The sequence below is a fragment of the Halichoerus grypus genome, chromosome 6, assembly GCF_964656455.1.
Source record: "Halichoerus grypus chromosome 6, mHalGry1.hap1.1, whole genome shotgun sequence".
Classification (NCBI taxonomy): Eukaryota; Metazoa; Chordata; class Mammalia; order Carnivora; family Phocidae; genus Halichoerus; species Halichoerus grypus.
Genome location: NC_135717.1, coordinates 78,753,228 through 78,769,056, shown reverse-complemented (window position 1 = coordinate 78,769,056; position 15,829 = coordinate 78,753,228). Strand labels below are relative to the sequence as shown.

Here is a 15,829-nt window from a genome sequence, read left to right as displayed (position 1 = left end):
ATATATTAGAAATGTTCTTATATTTAATCAACCAAAGCGATTTTTTTGTAAAAGTTGGCTTAACTTTAAGCTAACCAGAAAATTTAGTAAATCAGATTATTCTGTTTCTAAGCATTCTATCATTTCATCCGTAGAAAATATGCCTACCTCAGGTACACCAATTCTCCACCCCACTGATATTAAGATCCTTCATGTATCTGGGCGCCTGGGTGGCTCAGATGGTTAAGCATCTGCCTTCGGCTCAGGTCATGATCTCAGGGTCCTGGGATCGAGTCCCGCATCAGGCTCCCTGCTCCTTGGGAGCCTGCTTCTCCCTCTGCCTCTCTCTCTCTCTCTCTCTCTCTCTGTCTCTCATGAATAAATAAATAAAATCTTTAAAAAAAAAAAAAAAAAAAGATCCTTCATGTATCTAATTACAAGAGACTAAACGGAAAAAATAAATAAAATCTCAGAAAATAAATGTTTCAGAAGCATCATGGGGAAAAAAAAAAAACTTCACTATGACATATTAAGCCTCAGCTAGCTAAGATTTCTCTTTTGTACTCTGAAACACTTTTCTACCACACTGAAGTATCTTCTGATAACCCGGGAGAGAGGAAAAACAGCAATATTTAAATAGACTTCAATCTAGAAAATTTAAGAGACTAGTAATATTTAAAGAGAGAGTTAATAAATCAGATTAACAGTCCTGGAAAAGTTCTGTTAAAGTTAAAAATAACCTCTGAAAACCTCTGATAAAATATTAAAGCCTACTTTTCAAAGACCCCCAAGAGACAGAATCTCCCAACATTAACATAAAATTTTAGTAGAATAGTAAGTGCTGAAGAAGTAGAACTTAGAATTTCAGGTCTCAAAATGAAAAAAAAAAAGAATTTCAGGTCTCTGCAGGTAAGCAATGGATATTTCCACTATGAAAAACATAGCTAGAGATAGTTTCCCATAGTCCCAGTTAAGCGGAAAAACTGTTAACAACTACTTTTTACAATTTTTTTTTTTTAATCAGAAACTTCCATTCAGGCGCACCAGGGTGGCTCATTCAGTTAAGCAGCCAACTCTTGATCTCAGCCCAGGTCTTGATCTCAAAGTTGTGGGTTCAAGCCCCGTGTAGGGCTCACCCCCAAAGTGGATCCTACTTAATAAAAAAGAAAGAGAAAGAAAGAAAGAAAGAAAAAAAGAAAGAAAGAAAGAAAGAGAAAGAAAGAAAGAAAAAGAAAGAAAGAAAGAAAGAAAAGAGAAAAGAAAAGAAAGGAAAAAGAAAACTTCCTTCCATTCAATCCCAACTGACATTAATTCTAAGCCCTGGTACATGAGTTGCTCAAAGTTCTCTACTAGAGCCCTGACATTAAAATGAATCAGGAGGCAGAAATCCTGATATAACACTCACCTCAAGTTCATTCAGGCGCTGGACTCTGGGAGTGAAACGAAAACTTTTTACTTCACATGCAAATGGAGGTTGCCAATCCTAAATAGAAATATATATATATATCTTTAAACACACTGATGTATAAGCAAAGAATGCATTATTCATTCCCTTAATTTAAGGGATGAACAGCCATAAATCATAATGAAAACAAGTCAACTTTAAGTCTTTTTCATTGTAGAAACAGAAAAAGTAATATTTTTAGATGAGATATTTTTAATATTACTTATCTCCAATCATTCCTCATATTCTATTATTAAAATTATTTTATCTATAAATCCTCCTCAAACTTCACCAGTCCCATTATTTATAAGCCACAATTATGCTTTCCCCAATTACTCAAGTGGAATGCAGTGAACTCATGTATCATAAAACAGTGTCTAATAAACACCTAAGTTTATCAAATTATAAACAGAATTTGAAAGAAACTAAAAAGGGTAAAATTGAAGATTAAAAAGTGATTTTTTTAAAGTACTTATATAATTGGTTAATATCTTTTTTTATTCATGTCTAATATGACACAGCACTTACAGTCTATGTTACATAAATGTTTTGTTCAAAGCCTGGTATTTCAGCACCCAAATATTAAAAAAAAAAAAAAAGTAAGCAAATCCACAGAACAAGGGCAATTTCCAGATTGGAGTTGTGGTATAACTGAAATGAGATAGCACAATTCAAGCAGGGTTCTAGAAAACATATTTTGATTTAGCCTAAATAACAGTAAATCTACTCAAACATGTGAGAAGTAGTCAAAAAAATTTTTTTTATCTTGGAAACTAAAGAACTTCACCAATATTGAAATTAAATTCTGCTTATAAACAAGATTTATTTTTAATAATAATATAACATACAAAGAGAAGCTACATTATTTCAATCTTTTTTTAGTAATAAAAGGCATACATATACACTTTTTTTTACCTAAAGGAAACCTGAATACAATTTCTAACTTCATAAAGACAACAGAGTAGATGAATATATGGTTTAAGAAAAACTTCAGGGCTTAAAGTTTTGCCAGTATTAGAGGTAATTTTGATAGTAAACAGTTAAATGAAGCTTTAGGAGGATGGCAATGCATATACCATCACTCATCATAGCAATCAGCTTTTAATCTTTTGCCTGTGATTAATAGTTTATAAATCTTAATCAAATTCATTAAGCACCAACAGGTTTAGCAGCATGTCTGGGTTTTAGAATCAAATAGATTGATCTACGTTCAAAACACACTTTGCCACACACCCAAGATCACACATTTGATAAGTTATATAACTTATTCAAACTTGTCTCATCTGTAAAATGAGATGTTATTTAGCCAACCAGGGCTTCAAAGAATATTAAGTGAAATAATCTGTAGGTGCTAAATTAGCTCCTCCTCCTCCCTATCTTAAGCTCTTTTTATTCTCTATGGTGCACACCACTGTGGTAGTGTGTGGTGAGAGCAGACGCTTTTTTAAAATGCAGTATGGAGAACAGTACTTCACCATTTATTCTTATAACTAGTAAACAAAACACAAAGCAAGGTGTCCGTTTAATAAGCACTGAAGGCAACAGTTCACAAACGTTAATGTGCATTAAGCTTCATCTGAGAGTACGTGCTAGCAAAGCACATTCTAGAACTTCCACATCTAGAAATTTATCCTAGTCTGAAAAGGGGCCTAGAGATCTGCATTTTAGCCAGCATCTGGTTGAGCCTTGTGCAAGTGGACCAAGAACAGCATTTGGAAACGTAGGTCTTATGGGTAAAGAAAAAACCTTTTGACCTTGAGCAAATCACTCAACCTCTTGGGGCACTAATTCCCCCAAAGGAGTAGTTTCTGCTTTCCTTGCCTTAACGATTGAGGATTATAAAAAACCTACAGGCAAACAGTTATTTGCAATAACTGCAATTCATAAATCTTTGAACCTTGGTTCCTTATGTCAAAAGAGTAAGCGTTTTCTTCCACCTCTATTGTTGACTAATTCCTCTTAAACCACCAAATTCTAAAATAAATGCTGCTCCTTCTCTTCCCCTGGGAAGACTTTTTCATTGCAGCAACAAAGTCTAGGGTTATTTTGTAATAACATTCTACGGGACAACTAGATCTCAGATTACCGTTTAAGAAACCTTACCCTTGAGATGATGCCCGCAAATATTTAATAAATTAAGCATTAATAGAACTTGGATAAAAAAAAAATAGTCAATGCAAGGGCAGTTTTTACTATAGCACCATAATGAGAGAGCACCATACATGAAGTAAGATATGTCCTGTCCTAACACTTCAAACACCTTCTCGGCCAACGAAAGGCCTTAAGTCTTTTGTTACCCTTGCCTACAATCAAAGGAGAAGAAAAGTACCAGCTCCCAAGTTCTAGGCGGAAAGGCTCCTGGACACCACTCTCGCGTTCAGACGTGCCTACCACATAAGGCTGCGAAAGAAACCAAGGCAAAAACATCCAGAAACTTAGCTTCTAGTTGTTGAGAAGCGAGAGAGTAAATATGAAAGGGCAGAAGGACCGGAAAAGTAAAGCTAAAGCACTCTCCCCTCTCTCCTCGGACTCCGGTACCTTGGGCGGTCGGATTTTGCAGATGCCGGTTTTCTCCGCGAGAGGCCGGATGCGGCCGATAAAGCTGAGAGGGTCCGTGAACTCCTCCCAGCTGGGCTCAAAGACTGGACACTCAGGAGGTGGCACGAACTCCGCCGCGTAGCCCCCCGGCCCCACGCCTGCCATAGCAATACCCGGGGGGCCCCCGGAGGAGGGGGGGAACAGGTGGAGAAAGGCTGGCTGAAGCCCACCGAACCCGCTCAGGTCTCCTGACAGGGGCCGAAACTCATCTTCTCGGACAAGAACCGCTCAACACAGGAACCGCACAATCGCTTCCTCTTCTCGTTTGTTATTGTTTCCTTCGGGGTTTTTCCTCTACTGGGTCAGGACTTCTCCGGAAGTTAACGTACTGTCAAATCCCTCCGCCACCACAGAAACAGAATCCCTCCGCAGCAACGCGACGCCTCGTTGTAGGGCCTTCCTTTTTCCTCCCTTTGCCCGCAGCCGGGTGTGGTTCCTAGTCTCCTTGTCTGCGAAAGTTCTGCGCTGTCCGAAGACTACAAGCGGCACACCGCGGAGGGCCCACGAGCTCTCCTTTAGGAAAGAGCTCTGAGAGGAGAGCAGCCGGGGCTCAGGGGGAACGCACTCTTCCGGCGCGGAGGAATGTGTAATGTCCCAGAGGGCAGAGGTTCTGCTTCCGGCGAGGAGGGTTCTGTACCTCTTTGTGTATAAATGACACGAAAACAAACTCGGCCAGCCCTAGGTGGTACTATCTCGCTTAGCGGCTACCGCGGCTTGTTTTAACTTGCCATTTTCCACGTAACTAACTTTTTCGGCCTCTTTTTCTTTAGTCTTTTGACCGTTAGTATCCCTTCTGAATACTCTCACTCGGCCACTTTATAGCCGCCTCATCTCCATGACGACAGGTTCGGGTCCAATGTAACCCCCAAATCCTGCCAGCCGGCCTTAGCCACCATCTAGGAATTGCTTTTCGTGCACATGGAAGCAACCGCTCTTGACCTTGCTTTTCCAGCAATTGACCCCAAGTCATCTCAACAGCAAGCACTTTAGTCTGCTACCACACGCTCCATAAACCTTTCTCAGTATGCTGTAAAAGCTATTACAACCTTCTGATCCTGCTTGTCAAAAATTTCTATGCCAGTGTACATCTCCACTTACTCCAAATTGTGGCAAATAACGTAGAAAGAACTAAAGAAGAAACCATGAAAATGTAGTTCCAGTATTAAATATTTATTGGAAGGAAGACTTCCTTTCCAAGGACTCCCTGTGCAACCTCAGCTACCCCAGGACCTAAATGGCCAACTATGGATGATGATTCCCAAAAACTGCATTTCCAGCCAAGATTTTTCTTTCGAGTTACCAGTACATCTAGCTACCTACTAGATCTCCCACTTGGTTAATTCAAGTACCCTCTGTTTTTTCAGTGTTTCCAGTTTCCACGAATGACTTCATCCACCTACTCAGCCTGAACCAGAAATCCTTGCCTCCTCCCTTACTATGTATAATCAAATGTCAAGTCTAGAGATTGTGTCCCCTAAAAATTTTAAATTCACCCATGCCTCTTCATTCTTATTATCACTATCCTAATTTAAGTTCTCTCCCACCTGAACTATGATAGCTCAGTTCTTACCCCCTCTCAAATCCCATTCTACTCCGTTGTCAGATTGCTTTGTCTAAAATCCATCTTACTCCCAAGCTTCATCTGTTACGCTTCTCTATATACCACACCCAGAGTTTTGTGATGGCTTTGATGCACCATACTTTCTCTCGTCTCTGAGCCTTCACAGATAATGTTTCCTCTGTCTGGAACATGTTTTACTCCCTGATTCCACCCCAGAGTTTCATATATCCCCTTTCTGACCTACTCCTTTTTTTTTTTTTTTAAGATTTTATTTATTTGAGAGAGAGAGAGAGCATGAGCAGGGGTGAGGGGCAGAGGGAGAGGGAGAAGCAGACTCCCTGCTGAACCGGGAGCCCGATGTGGGGCTCGATCCCAGGATCCTGGGATCATGACTCAAGCAGAAGGCAGACGCTTAACCGACTGAGCCACCCAAGCACCCCACACAAACACTTGTTTCAGTTAATCTTTGTCATGTAACAAACCACTTCAAAACTTAATGACTAAAAAAGCTTAGTGGCTAAAAATGAAAACTATTAATGCAATTCTGTGGGTTGGTAATCTGGTGTTCTCGTGGTTTCCCCTGGGATCACTCATGCAGCTACAGACATCTGACAGCTTAACTGGAGTTGGAGGATCCCATATGGCCTCATCACCTGTCTGGCAGTTGGTGCTGGCTGTTGACTGGGAAACCTCAGTTCTCCACATGACTTCTCATCCTTGGTAGGATAGACGGTGCTTTTTCATAGGATGGTGAAATATTCTAAGTATGAGAGTGGACTTAGGCCTAGGCTCCAAAATATACAAGATCACTTCTGTCACATTCTGTTGGTCAAAGCAAGTCATAAGGCTAGCCCAGATTCAAAAGGGTGGTGAAACAGACTACATATCTTGAAGGGAAGAACAATAATATCACACTGCAAAGGGGCGGAGAGAAAGAAAAGTGTAATTCATTACATACAATCATAATGATTCACAACAAAGTGAGATTTTTTACTATTTAAATCTGAAAATCCATATTATTCACAAAAAAGAGAAATAATGAAATTCTAAGTAAAGCAAGTAACATTGAAATAATCATTAAATATGTAATTAATTAAAGTATAATAGTTTTGCTTTCATATTATTAATAGAGCGGCAAAGCCCTGATTGACCCTCAGAATAAGCACAAACTCCTAAAAGCTGTGTTTCTGTTTATTTCCTTTTAGTCTTTCGAGTTATACTTACCAAGTACTTTATTTTAAACTGTCTCCCTAGAATATAAAATCACAGACTAATTATCCCCAAGCATGTCTTTGCTTTGATATGCCCAAGAAACCTGTAGCAGTCACTTAAGCAGTGAGTCTGTAAGAGAAGGGCAGTGAATATCTCCGCTGGGATGGAAAAAAGTTCTCCAGTTTCACCCACATGAGATTCTGATGCTCCCTCAGGAAGGATAGGTGAAGCCACTCTCACCCTTCCTGCCCATCCCTTTGAACATCACTGTTGTAAAGATCCAAAACTTGTGTTTAATCAGCTCCTATGAGGGCTTTCTGCAAACAGGCTGTTAAATTGACCATCAGTAGTATTTGGGTCTCTGGACAGAACAGTTAGGTTTAGCTGGAGTTTAAAAGTGCTGTTTGCATTATTTAAGCAGTTCCTAAAAACTTTTGAGAAAAAAATTAAATAATGTTAAAGTATTAGGTTTTATCCAAAATTTGCTGTTCTTAGTGTAAGAATAGGATAAAATGAATACCCAACTCTGATAATCATTTAGCTAGGCTGTGATCTCCGAATTTTTTTTAAAAACATAACAAGAGTTCATAAATTCAGAGTATTTGAGGGAAGGCTAGTGTCAGAGAGCCAACAGTCAAAATTACTGAATTTTGAAGGAAAAGCTATTTTGTTTTAAACATAGTTTTTACCAGTGGTTCTCAAACTTTTTGGTCCAACTTTTGGTCTCAGGACCACTTTTATTAAGAATTATTGAGAACCCCCAAAACTTCTTATTTATATGGATTATATATGGATATTTACTATATTAGAAATTAAAATTAAGAAATGTTTAAAATATTTACTCATTTAAAAATAAAAATAATAAACTCATTACATGTTGTATTGGTCAGCTTTCTCCAGAGAAACATGACCATTAGGATGTGTATGTATGGAGAGAAATTTAGTATGAGGAATTAGCTCACACAGTTATGGAGGCTAGCAAGTCCAAAATCTGCAGTGTGGGCTGGCAGGGTGGAGTCCCAGGAAAGCTGATTATCGTATAGATGAATTCTGACGGCACTCTGCAGGAGAATTCCGTCTTGCTTGGTGAGGCTGGATTTTTGTTCTATTCAAGCCTTCACCCAATTAGATAAGGTCCACTCACATTATGAAGAGCAATCTGCTTTACTCCAAGTTCACAGATTAAACATTAATCTTATCCAAAAACCATCACACATGTTAATATAAATATATTTTATATATAATAACAATATTTTCCAAAAGGGATTTAGTGACAGTGGGTTTGGTTTACATTTTTTGAAAAACTTTTTAATGTTTGGCTTGTGGGATCAAGCTGAATTCTTATCTGTTTCTGCATTCAATCTTCTGTGAGACGTTGTTTGGGTTGACATATACGAAAAAATGCAACATCACATAGGTATGTAATTGGAAAAGGAATAGTATTTTTTCAATATTCAGCCTTTTCAGATAATTGTAATTTCTTAAAAGCTAGCTATGTGGAATCTAAAACTTTATCAATGAACTTTTTGACTCTGTTACATTAAAATTGGCAATCAACATTGTCCTTGAATGGATTTTTTACTCAATCATGATTTAGTGACATCATGCATTGATCATTTCGAAAATATTAGTTCAATATTATAACTGAGTTATACAGGTATTCCCAATGTTTATGCACATAATTATATAATATTTAAAAATCATAACAATATCACCATTGATGTTCTCAGAAAATTACGAGGCTGTCAAACTCAGAGTAACAGAAACAAGTTTTCCAAAAAATAATTTTCACTTAAAGCTCAAAATTTCATTGTCAACAAATACCATCAGTTGTTTCCCTTAAATAAACGTGCTCACATTGTTCATTTTCAAAAAAATGTCTGTCAAATATCTAGATCGAAATAGCCGTAGTTTATCTGTTAGACCCTCTGGCATTCCATAAAAAAAGTGGCTCGTTTAGCTTGTAAGTCCTTCTCCCTGAGGAAACCCTCCTGCTTCTCTACGCAGTAGAACTGCTTTATTTGTACTTCTTATTTCAGCACACAGACTATTAAAAAGACAAGTTCAAGAATCACAGTTTATTGGGATGCCTGGGTGGTTCAGACAATTAACGGTCTGCCTTCGGCTCAGGTCATGATCCCAGGGTCCTGGGATGGAGCTCCTGTTCAGCGGGGAGCCTGCTGCTCCCCATGCTTGTGCACTCTCTCTCTCTGTTAAATAAATAAATAAAATCTTAAAAAAAAAAAGAGTCACAGTTTATTAAAACTAATCATTTTTACTGCCTCATCATGGACATTCTTGAATGAAACTGGCTTTTTTTTTTTTTTAAACCATCAGTGTGTGTAATGAAGACAATGGTTACAAGTACAGTTTAGCATCACTAAAGAACCAGTAGTTTTACCCACCATTGCTTTTGCCCTGTCAGTGCCAATGTCACTGGTAAAAAAAGCAAATAGCATCTTAGTATTAATATGAAAATAATTTTGACTTCAAGACCTTCAGAAAGTATCTCAGGGACCAACATGGGCCTGGGGACAAACAAGATCTGTTGACCACACTTTGGGGACTGCTGGTTTATCCTATCATTTGAATTAACATAAACAATGGAAGAGCTGAAAGAGACCTGCTTTAAGAAGAAACTACTTATAAATTATCACTCTCTATTGTCCTCCCTTAATTAAAGTATCAACAACTACTTTCCAATCAGATTATTTGAACACTCCTATTTAGTCTATGTCTACATTCCCTCAAAGTTCCCACAGCTTGTTTTGCCCAAGATATTTGTATTATTTATTTGAATATGACTTATACTCATATGACCTTTAATGGATTCTTAATCATCTATTCTTTTGTACTTAGCAGATAAAGGATTGTTGTAAGGCAAGGCACAAGATTATCAATAAATTTAGGTGCATTGTAAATTGTTCTGTTCAGTAGTAAAACCATGAATATCCTTCTGAGAACATCTTGTAATCACTTCTAAAATAATATAATGTGGGGTGCCTGGCTGGCTCAGTTGGAAGAGCATGCAACTCTTGATCTTGGGGTTGTGAGTTTGGGCCCCACACTGGGGGTAGAGGTTACATAAAAAAAAAAAATTTAATAATATAATGTATTTTTCAGTTTATAAGGTCCTTTGCTGTCTTTCCTGGGTTATGATTTAATTCTGGAATTTAATTTGATATCCTCTTTTCCAAAAGGTAGTAAGTGAAAAATTACATTTATTTCCTAGAATAATTAGTGGAACTTTCAAAATGTACTGTAAAAAATAATTTAGCCAGGCAAAACATGTCATTTGAGGGACGCCTGGGTGGCTCAGTCAGTTAAGCGTCTGCCTTTGGCTCAGGTCATAATCTCAGGGTCCTGGGATCGAGTCCCGCATTGGGCTCCCTGCTCAGTGGGGAGCCTGCTTCTCCCTCTCCCTCTGCTTGTGCTCTCTCTGTCAAATAAATAAAATCTTAAAAAAAAAGTCATTTGAATCTCTAAATCTGTGTTTACCAAGATAGTTGCATAATTTGTGAAGTAATGTATCAAGAGCTTCTACCCTCAAAAACTGGGTGAATTCAAGAATAAAGTCAAATGACATATTTAAAAAAACAAAAAACATGGGGTGCCTGGGTGGCTCAGATGGTTAAGCGTCTGCCTTCAGCTCAGATCATGATCCCAGGGTCCTGGGATCAAGCTCCACATCAGGCTCCCTGCTTGGCAGGGAGCCTGCTTCTCCCTCTCCCTCTACTGTTCCCCCTGCTTGTGCTCTCTCGCTCTATCAAATAAATAAATAAAATCTTTTAAAAAAAAGAAAAAGAATAAAAAAACAAAAAACAAAAAAACAAATCTGGGTGAAGTATTCTCTCACATTTGGTTTGGATTAGCTCAAATTTATTTCAAAGACTTTATCAGTAATTTTCTTTATCACAGATGCCTTCATAGAGAACAGATAACACAGACCTAATTCACTATTATGTACCAACCTACACATGACAATAAGAATACAAATGGGGGTCCCTGGGTGGCTCAGTCATTAAGTGTCTGCCTTCGGCTCAGGTCATGATCCCAGGGTCCTGGGTTCGAGCCCCGCATCGGGCTCCCTGCTCGGCGGGAAGCCTGCTTCTCCTTCTCCCACTGTCCCTGCTTGTGTTCCCTCTCTCTCTCTGTGTCTTTCTCTGTCAAATAAATAAATAAAATCTTTAAAAAAAATAAGAATACAAATGATAGTAATGGAAAGGAAATGGTAAATGTCAGTCTTCTATGTTCTCTCTGCCCTGTGATTTTTCAAAAATAAAACATGGGTACTAGCTATTTCTTTGTTCTCCTAGTGTAAGCTCCCTGGACAGGGACATACTTTTTTGAGTACTCATATTTCCTTTAATGTGCTTGTATGTACATTGTCTGTTTTTCTGTGATCTCTCAGAGGGCAAGAGCTATTATTGTTTTTAAGATTTATTTATTTGAGAGAGAGAGAGCGAGAGAGCGTGAGCACAAGTTGGGGAGTGGTAGGCAGAGGGAGAAGCAGGCTCCCCGCTGAGCAGGGAGCCCGATTCAGGACTCGATCCCAGGACCCTGAGATCATGACCTGAGCCGAAGGCATATCCTTAACCAACTGAACCACCCAGGCACCCCAAGAGCTATTATTTCTTAAATTTAGCATTAAGTGAGGATAGGAAGCATACCAGATACATATTTCTTCAGTTATATTTATTCTTACTTTGATAGAAGCCTATGGTTCCTCCTGCACAAGTAAGAGAAACCAGAAGTTTACTCTTGAGTTATTTGTGTTGAGCTAATTAAAAGTGAGTTTTTCCAGGAAGGTAATAGTTCTTTCACCTTTTATTTTAAGATTTTATTTATTTATTTGAGGGAGAGAGAGAGAACACAAGTGGGGGAGGAGCAGAGGCAGAGGCTGAGGGAGAAGCAGACTCCCTGCTGAGCAGGGAGCCCAATGTGGGGCTCAGTCCCAGGACCCTGAGATCATGACCTGAGCTGAAGGCAAATGCTTAACCGACTGAGCCACACAGGCGCCCCTAGTTCTTTCACCTTAAGAAGAAAAACCAGCACGTGGTGCTAAGAATGAATGCAGAGAGTGATTCGAGAGTGCTTTCATGGTTGTCAAGTAAAACTTGGAGAAATGATGAAAATTGGCAACAGTATAAAATGACAGAAAGAATGGGATAAGACAAGTTAAGAAATGATCATTCAATCTAACAATTAGTAGATCATAGAGCAATTTCAACAAAGCTACGGAGTCAAAATGCAGTTTCTAGTAAGTTGGGAAGTGAATGGGAGGTGAAGAAAAGAAGCCAAGCATAGACTCAAGGTTCTTGGCTGTGGAGGAAAGGTTGGGTACATGAAGATGGAAGTTACTAAAGGAGAACGAAAGAAAGTCTTCAGAAACTAGTACAGATGAGTGGGTCTCAGTACTGAGAAAGAAGAACTAATGGAGAACGGAAGGTTGAAGATAGTAAGAGAAAAATCAAAGTCCCTGAAGAGATGAAAGAAAGTAGCACATGATGGGAACAGGGACACCCCTTCCTCTAAAGCAGGGGGGAAGGAAGCAAGTACAAGTACAGTGACGTTAAGTGAACGAGAAGGCAAGAAGTTAAGGCAGTTGGTGACTTTGGGAAACAAAGAGAAAGTACCAGGAGAGCTCCCTTAAGGGCTTAAAGCAAATTGTGAATGCCCAGAATGGCTACTGTGGTAAATAGGAGAAGGAGCAAATGTTTCCTGAGAAGTGTTGTTCTTCACTTCTGAGGGCTTAACTAAGGTTAGAGACCATACAATTTTTTAAAAGATTTATTTATTTTATGAGAGAGAGAGAGAGCTCAAGCGCATACACATGAACTCAGGGGGAGGGGCAGAGGGAGAGGGAGAGAGAGTCTCAAGGAGACTTCCCACTGAGTGCAGACCCTGATAAGGGCTTGATCTCATGACCCTGAGATCATGACCTGAGCCAAAACCAAGAGTCAGACCCTTAACCAACTGCGCCACCCAGGCGCCCCTAGAGACCATAAATTTATGATGATATCATCTGTAAATGTGCTGTTCTCCAGCAGCACACATAGAAGGCAAGTAAGAATAATCTGAAGTGTAGGGATTATCAGCACTGTTAGAACAAAAAGACAAGGGGCACTTGGGTGGCTCAGTCGTTAAGCGTCTGCCTTCGGCTCAGGTCGTGATCTCGGGGTCCTGGGATCGAGCCCCGCATCCGGCTCCCTGCTCAGTGGCAGGCCTGCTTCTTCCTCTCCTTCTGCGTGCCGCTCCCCCTGCTTGTGCTCTGTCTCTCTCCCTCTGTCAAATAAATAAATAAATAATCTTTATTAAAAAAAAAAAGAACAGAAAGACAAAAAAAAAACAAGGTGAGATTACTGGAAAGAATAGTCAATGTTACACACCACAGAACTAAGCTGAATAGGAAAGTAAAGCCCCAGGGCAGGAGAATATACCAAGTAAGAGTTTGCCAGTCTGCTCTTCCTCTTGTATTTCTCATTCTCTCTCTCTCTCTCTCTCTCTCTTTTTTTTTTAGATTTTATTTTTAAGTGATCCCTCCACCCAACGTGGGGCGCAAACTTACAACCCCGAGATCAAGAGTTGTACACTCCACTGACCAAGCTAGCCAGGTGCTCCTTGTATTTCCCATTCTGATTAATGTCAGCTACTCCAGCTAGTCTCCCTGTCCTGGATCCAGTCAATTGGAACTTTTAAACATCTCCCATTTTCTTCTTCATATTTCCATCATTGCCTCCTTTGTTTAGTTAGGCATTTTCCTTCACATGAATTATCATTGCAGCCTCCCAAACCTTCAAGTGTTGTTCTTAATTGATCCTCTGCCACCAGAGTGTTTTAAAAAAAAAAAATCAGGGGCGCCTGGGTGGCTCAGATGGTTAAGCGGCTGCTTTCGGCTCAGGTCATGATCCCAGGGTCCTGGGATCGAGCCCCACGTCCAGCTCCCTGCTCAGCCGGGAGCCTGCTTCTCCCTCTCCCTCTGCCTGCCACTCTGTCTATTGTGCTCTCTATCTCTCTGTCAAATAAATAAATAAAATCTTTAAAAAAATCTTTAAAAAAAATAAATCTGATGTTAGGTGGTTGTGAGAGAGGGAGGGGTTGAAGATAACCCTTTGGCATTTGAATGAATGATGACCCATTTTAACCTTGACATAGAATGGAAGAAGAAGAGCAATCTAACAGGAGAGGCAATACATGTGTAGGGAGGAACGTTACATAAGCATTTATTCATTTGGCGACAACTTTTGAACACCTGCTATGTGCCAGGCACTCTTCCAGATGCTGGATATATGACATGAGCAACAACAAAAAGACATAGAGCTTACTTTCTAGTGGTGAGGGGATTCAAAATAATAAGTACAAGGCAATAAATATGATTTTAGGTGCTCATAAGATCTCATAAAAGTAGAGAAGGCAGCGAGTGGAAGGGTGGTAAGGGGGGATAGGGTAGTCAGAGAAGGGCTTAAGATTGATGACATTTGAACAGAAGCTATGCTGTAAAAATAAAATGACAGATTGCTAATTGAGTATCAAAACAGAAAGGATTACTTCCAGGAAAGGAGATGATTACTTCCAGGAAAGGAGATGATATTTGTGTTGGCCTTGGTAGGGATTTTATGGGTAAAGTTTCATGGAAACGGTCAATCAAGATAAAAGGAAGGGTATGAGCCAAAGCTAGAAAGTCCATGCTACAGTCAGAAAATAACCAGTTAATTATTATATAATAGGGATAAGTAGGGGCCAGATTGTTTCAGTATTTGAATGCCATATTACTATCTGCACTTACTCTCTACTCTTCAGGAGTCACCAAAGTTTATGAGCAAGAGTGTGACATGTCCAGAAGTATGCTTTAAAAAAAATAATCACCTTTTACAGAATGGATTGGAGAAGGAAAAAAACATCAGTTAGAAACCTATGTAGTAGCCCAAGTGAAAGGTAATGAGACAGAGAGTAGAAATAAATAGGAAGAATATCTTACAGAAGATATAATATTTGAGAGCCAGTATGAAGATAAGATCACCATGATTTTGTTTTTTTGTTTTTTAAATGTAAGGATAGAAAGAGAGACAAAAATACTGAGTTCATATGTCTGGGAAAATCTTTTTTTTTTTTAATGTCTGGGAAGATCTTGATGTAACTAACAGAAAAATCACAAGATAGAAAAAAGTAAATTTAGGAGATGTCAAGGGACACCGGCGAGAAGTCCCAGCTTTTCCATAGCAGTAGCTGCAGCTCTGAGACTGAAGTGCCTTTCCCCTACCCCTATACCTTGCTCTTCTGGACAGATGAGACTACAATTGAGTTTTGAACTAGCTTAATATGATTAAAGTCAGTCTTTCACAAATTTCAGGAAAAGGAAGTAATGTCTGCTATCTGACAAAAATAGTAGCAGGGCGCCTGGGTGGCTCAGTCAGTTAAGTGTCTGCCTTGGCTCAGGTCATGATCCCACGGTCTTGGGATCGAGCCCCGCATCGGGCTCTCTGCTCCTCGGGAAGCCTGCTTCTCCCTCTCCCACTCCTCCTGCTTGTGTTCCCTCTCTCACTGTGTCTCTGTCAAATAAATAAAAATAAAAAAAATAGTAGCATTTATATACATAATCCTCTGACTGTAGAAATTGAACCACAGGTCCTATCTTGGCTCTAGGCCACCAGGTCATTGAAGGAGAAACTACCTTCTTAGAATCTTCACCTTGATATAAGCTTGTAAATTACAACACATAATAATCCTGTGATCCATTCCATAATTATGCATCGCGTTCCTGCGTAATTTTTCGTGAAAATAAACTAGTTGAGCAAACTTAAACTGGGTGTACCCAGAGCTAGTGCGTTCTGACCCCAAACATCACACTGCCAGTACTGGGATGGGCTGAGTTGCAATTGGTTTACATGCTCCACCCGGGGAAGCCATGTACACAAGTAAGACTACACTTCCCGGCGATCTCTGCGCGGTTAGACGCGTAGCGAGGAAGGGCGGGGAATGGGGGGGCGTGTCTCTATGTGACTAGCCTTCCTACTGGTGCTCAATACAAAGGGCCG

The 15,829-nt window shown here is 39.5% G+C and overlaps 1 protein-coding gene across 1 annotated transcript in view; it reads right to left on the bottom strand.

The window, feature by feature from the left end:
- The window catches only part of KDM5A (lysine demethylase 5A), a 93,011-nt gene extending 88,421 nt beyond the window's left edge, over positions 1-4,590 (bottom strand). Inside the window, exons 1-2 of the mRNA XM_036092409.2 lie at positions 3,962-4,590; positions 1,385-1,462 (exon numbers count right to left, since the gene is read on the bottom strand). Of these exons, the coding sequence (XP_035948302.1) occupies positions 1,385-1,462; positions 3,962-4,126 (243 nt within the window). The 5' untranslated portion in view covers positions 4,127-4,590. The remainder of the gene's footprint in view (positions 1-1,384; positions 1,463-3,961) is intronic.
- Between the last annotated feature and the right edge of the window lie 11,239 nt (positions 4,591-15,829).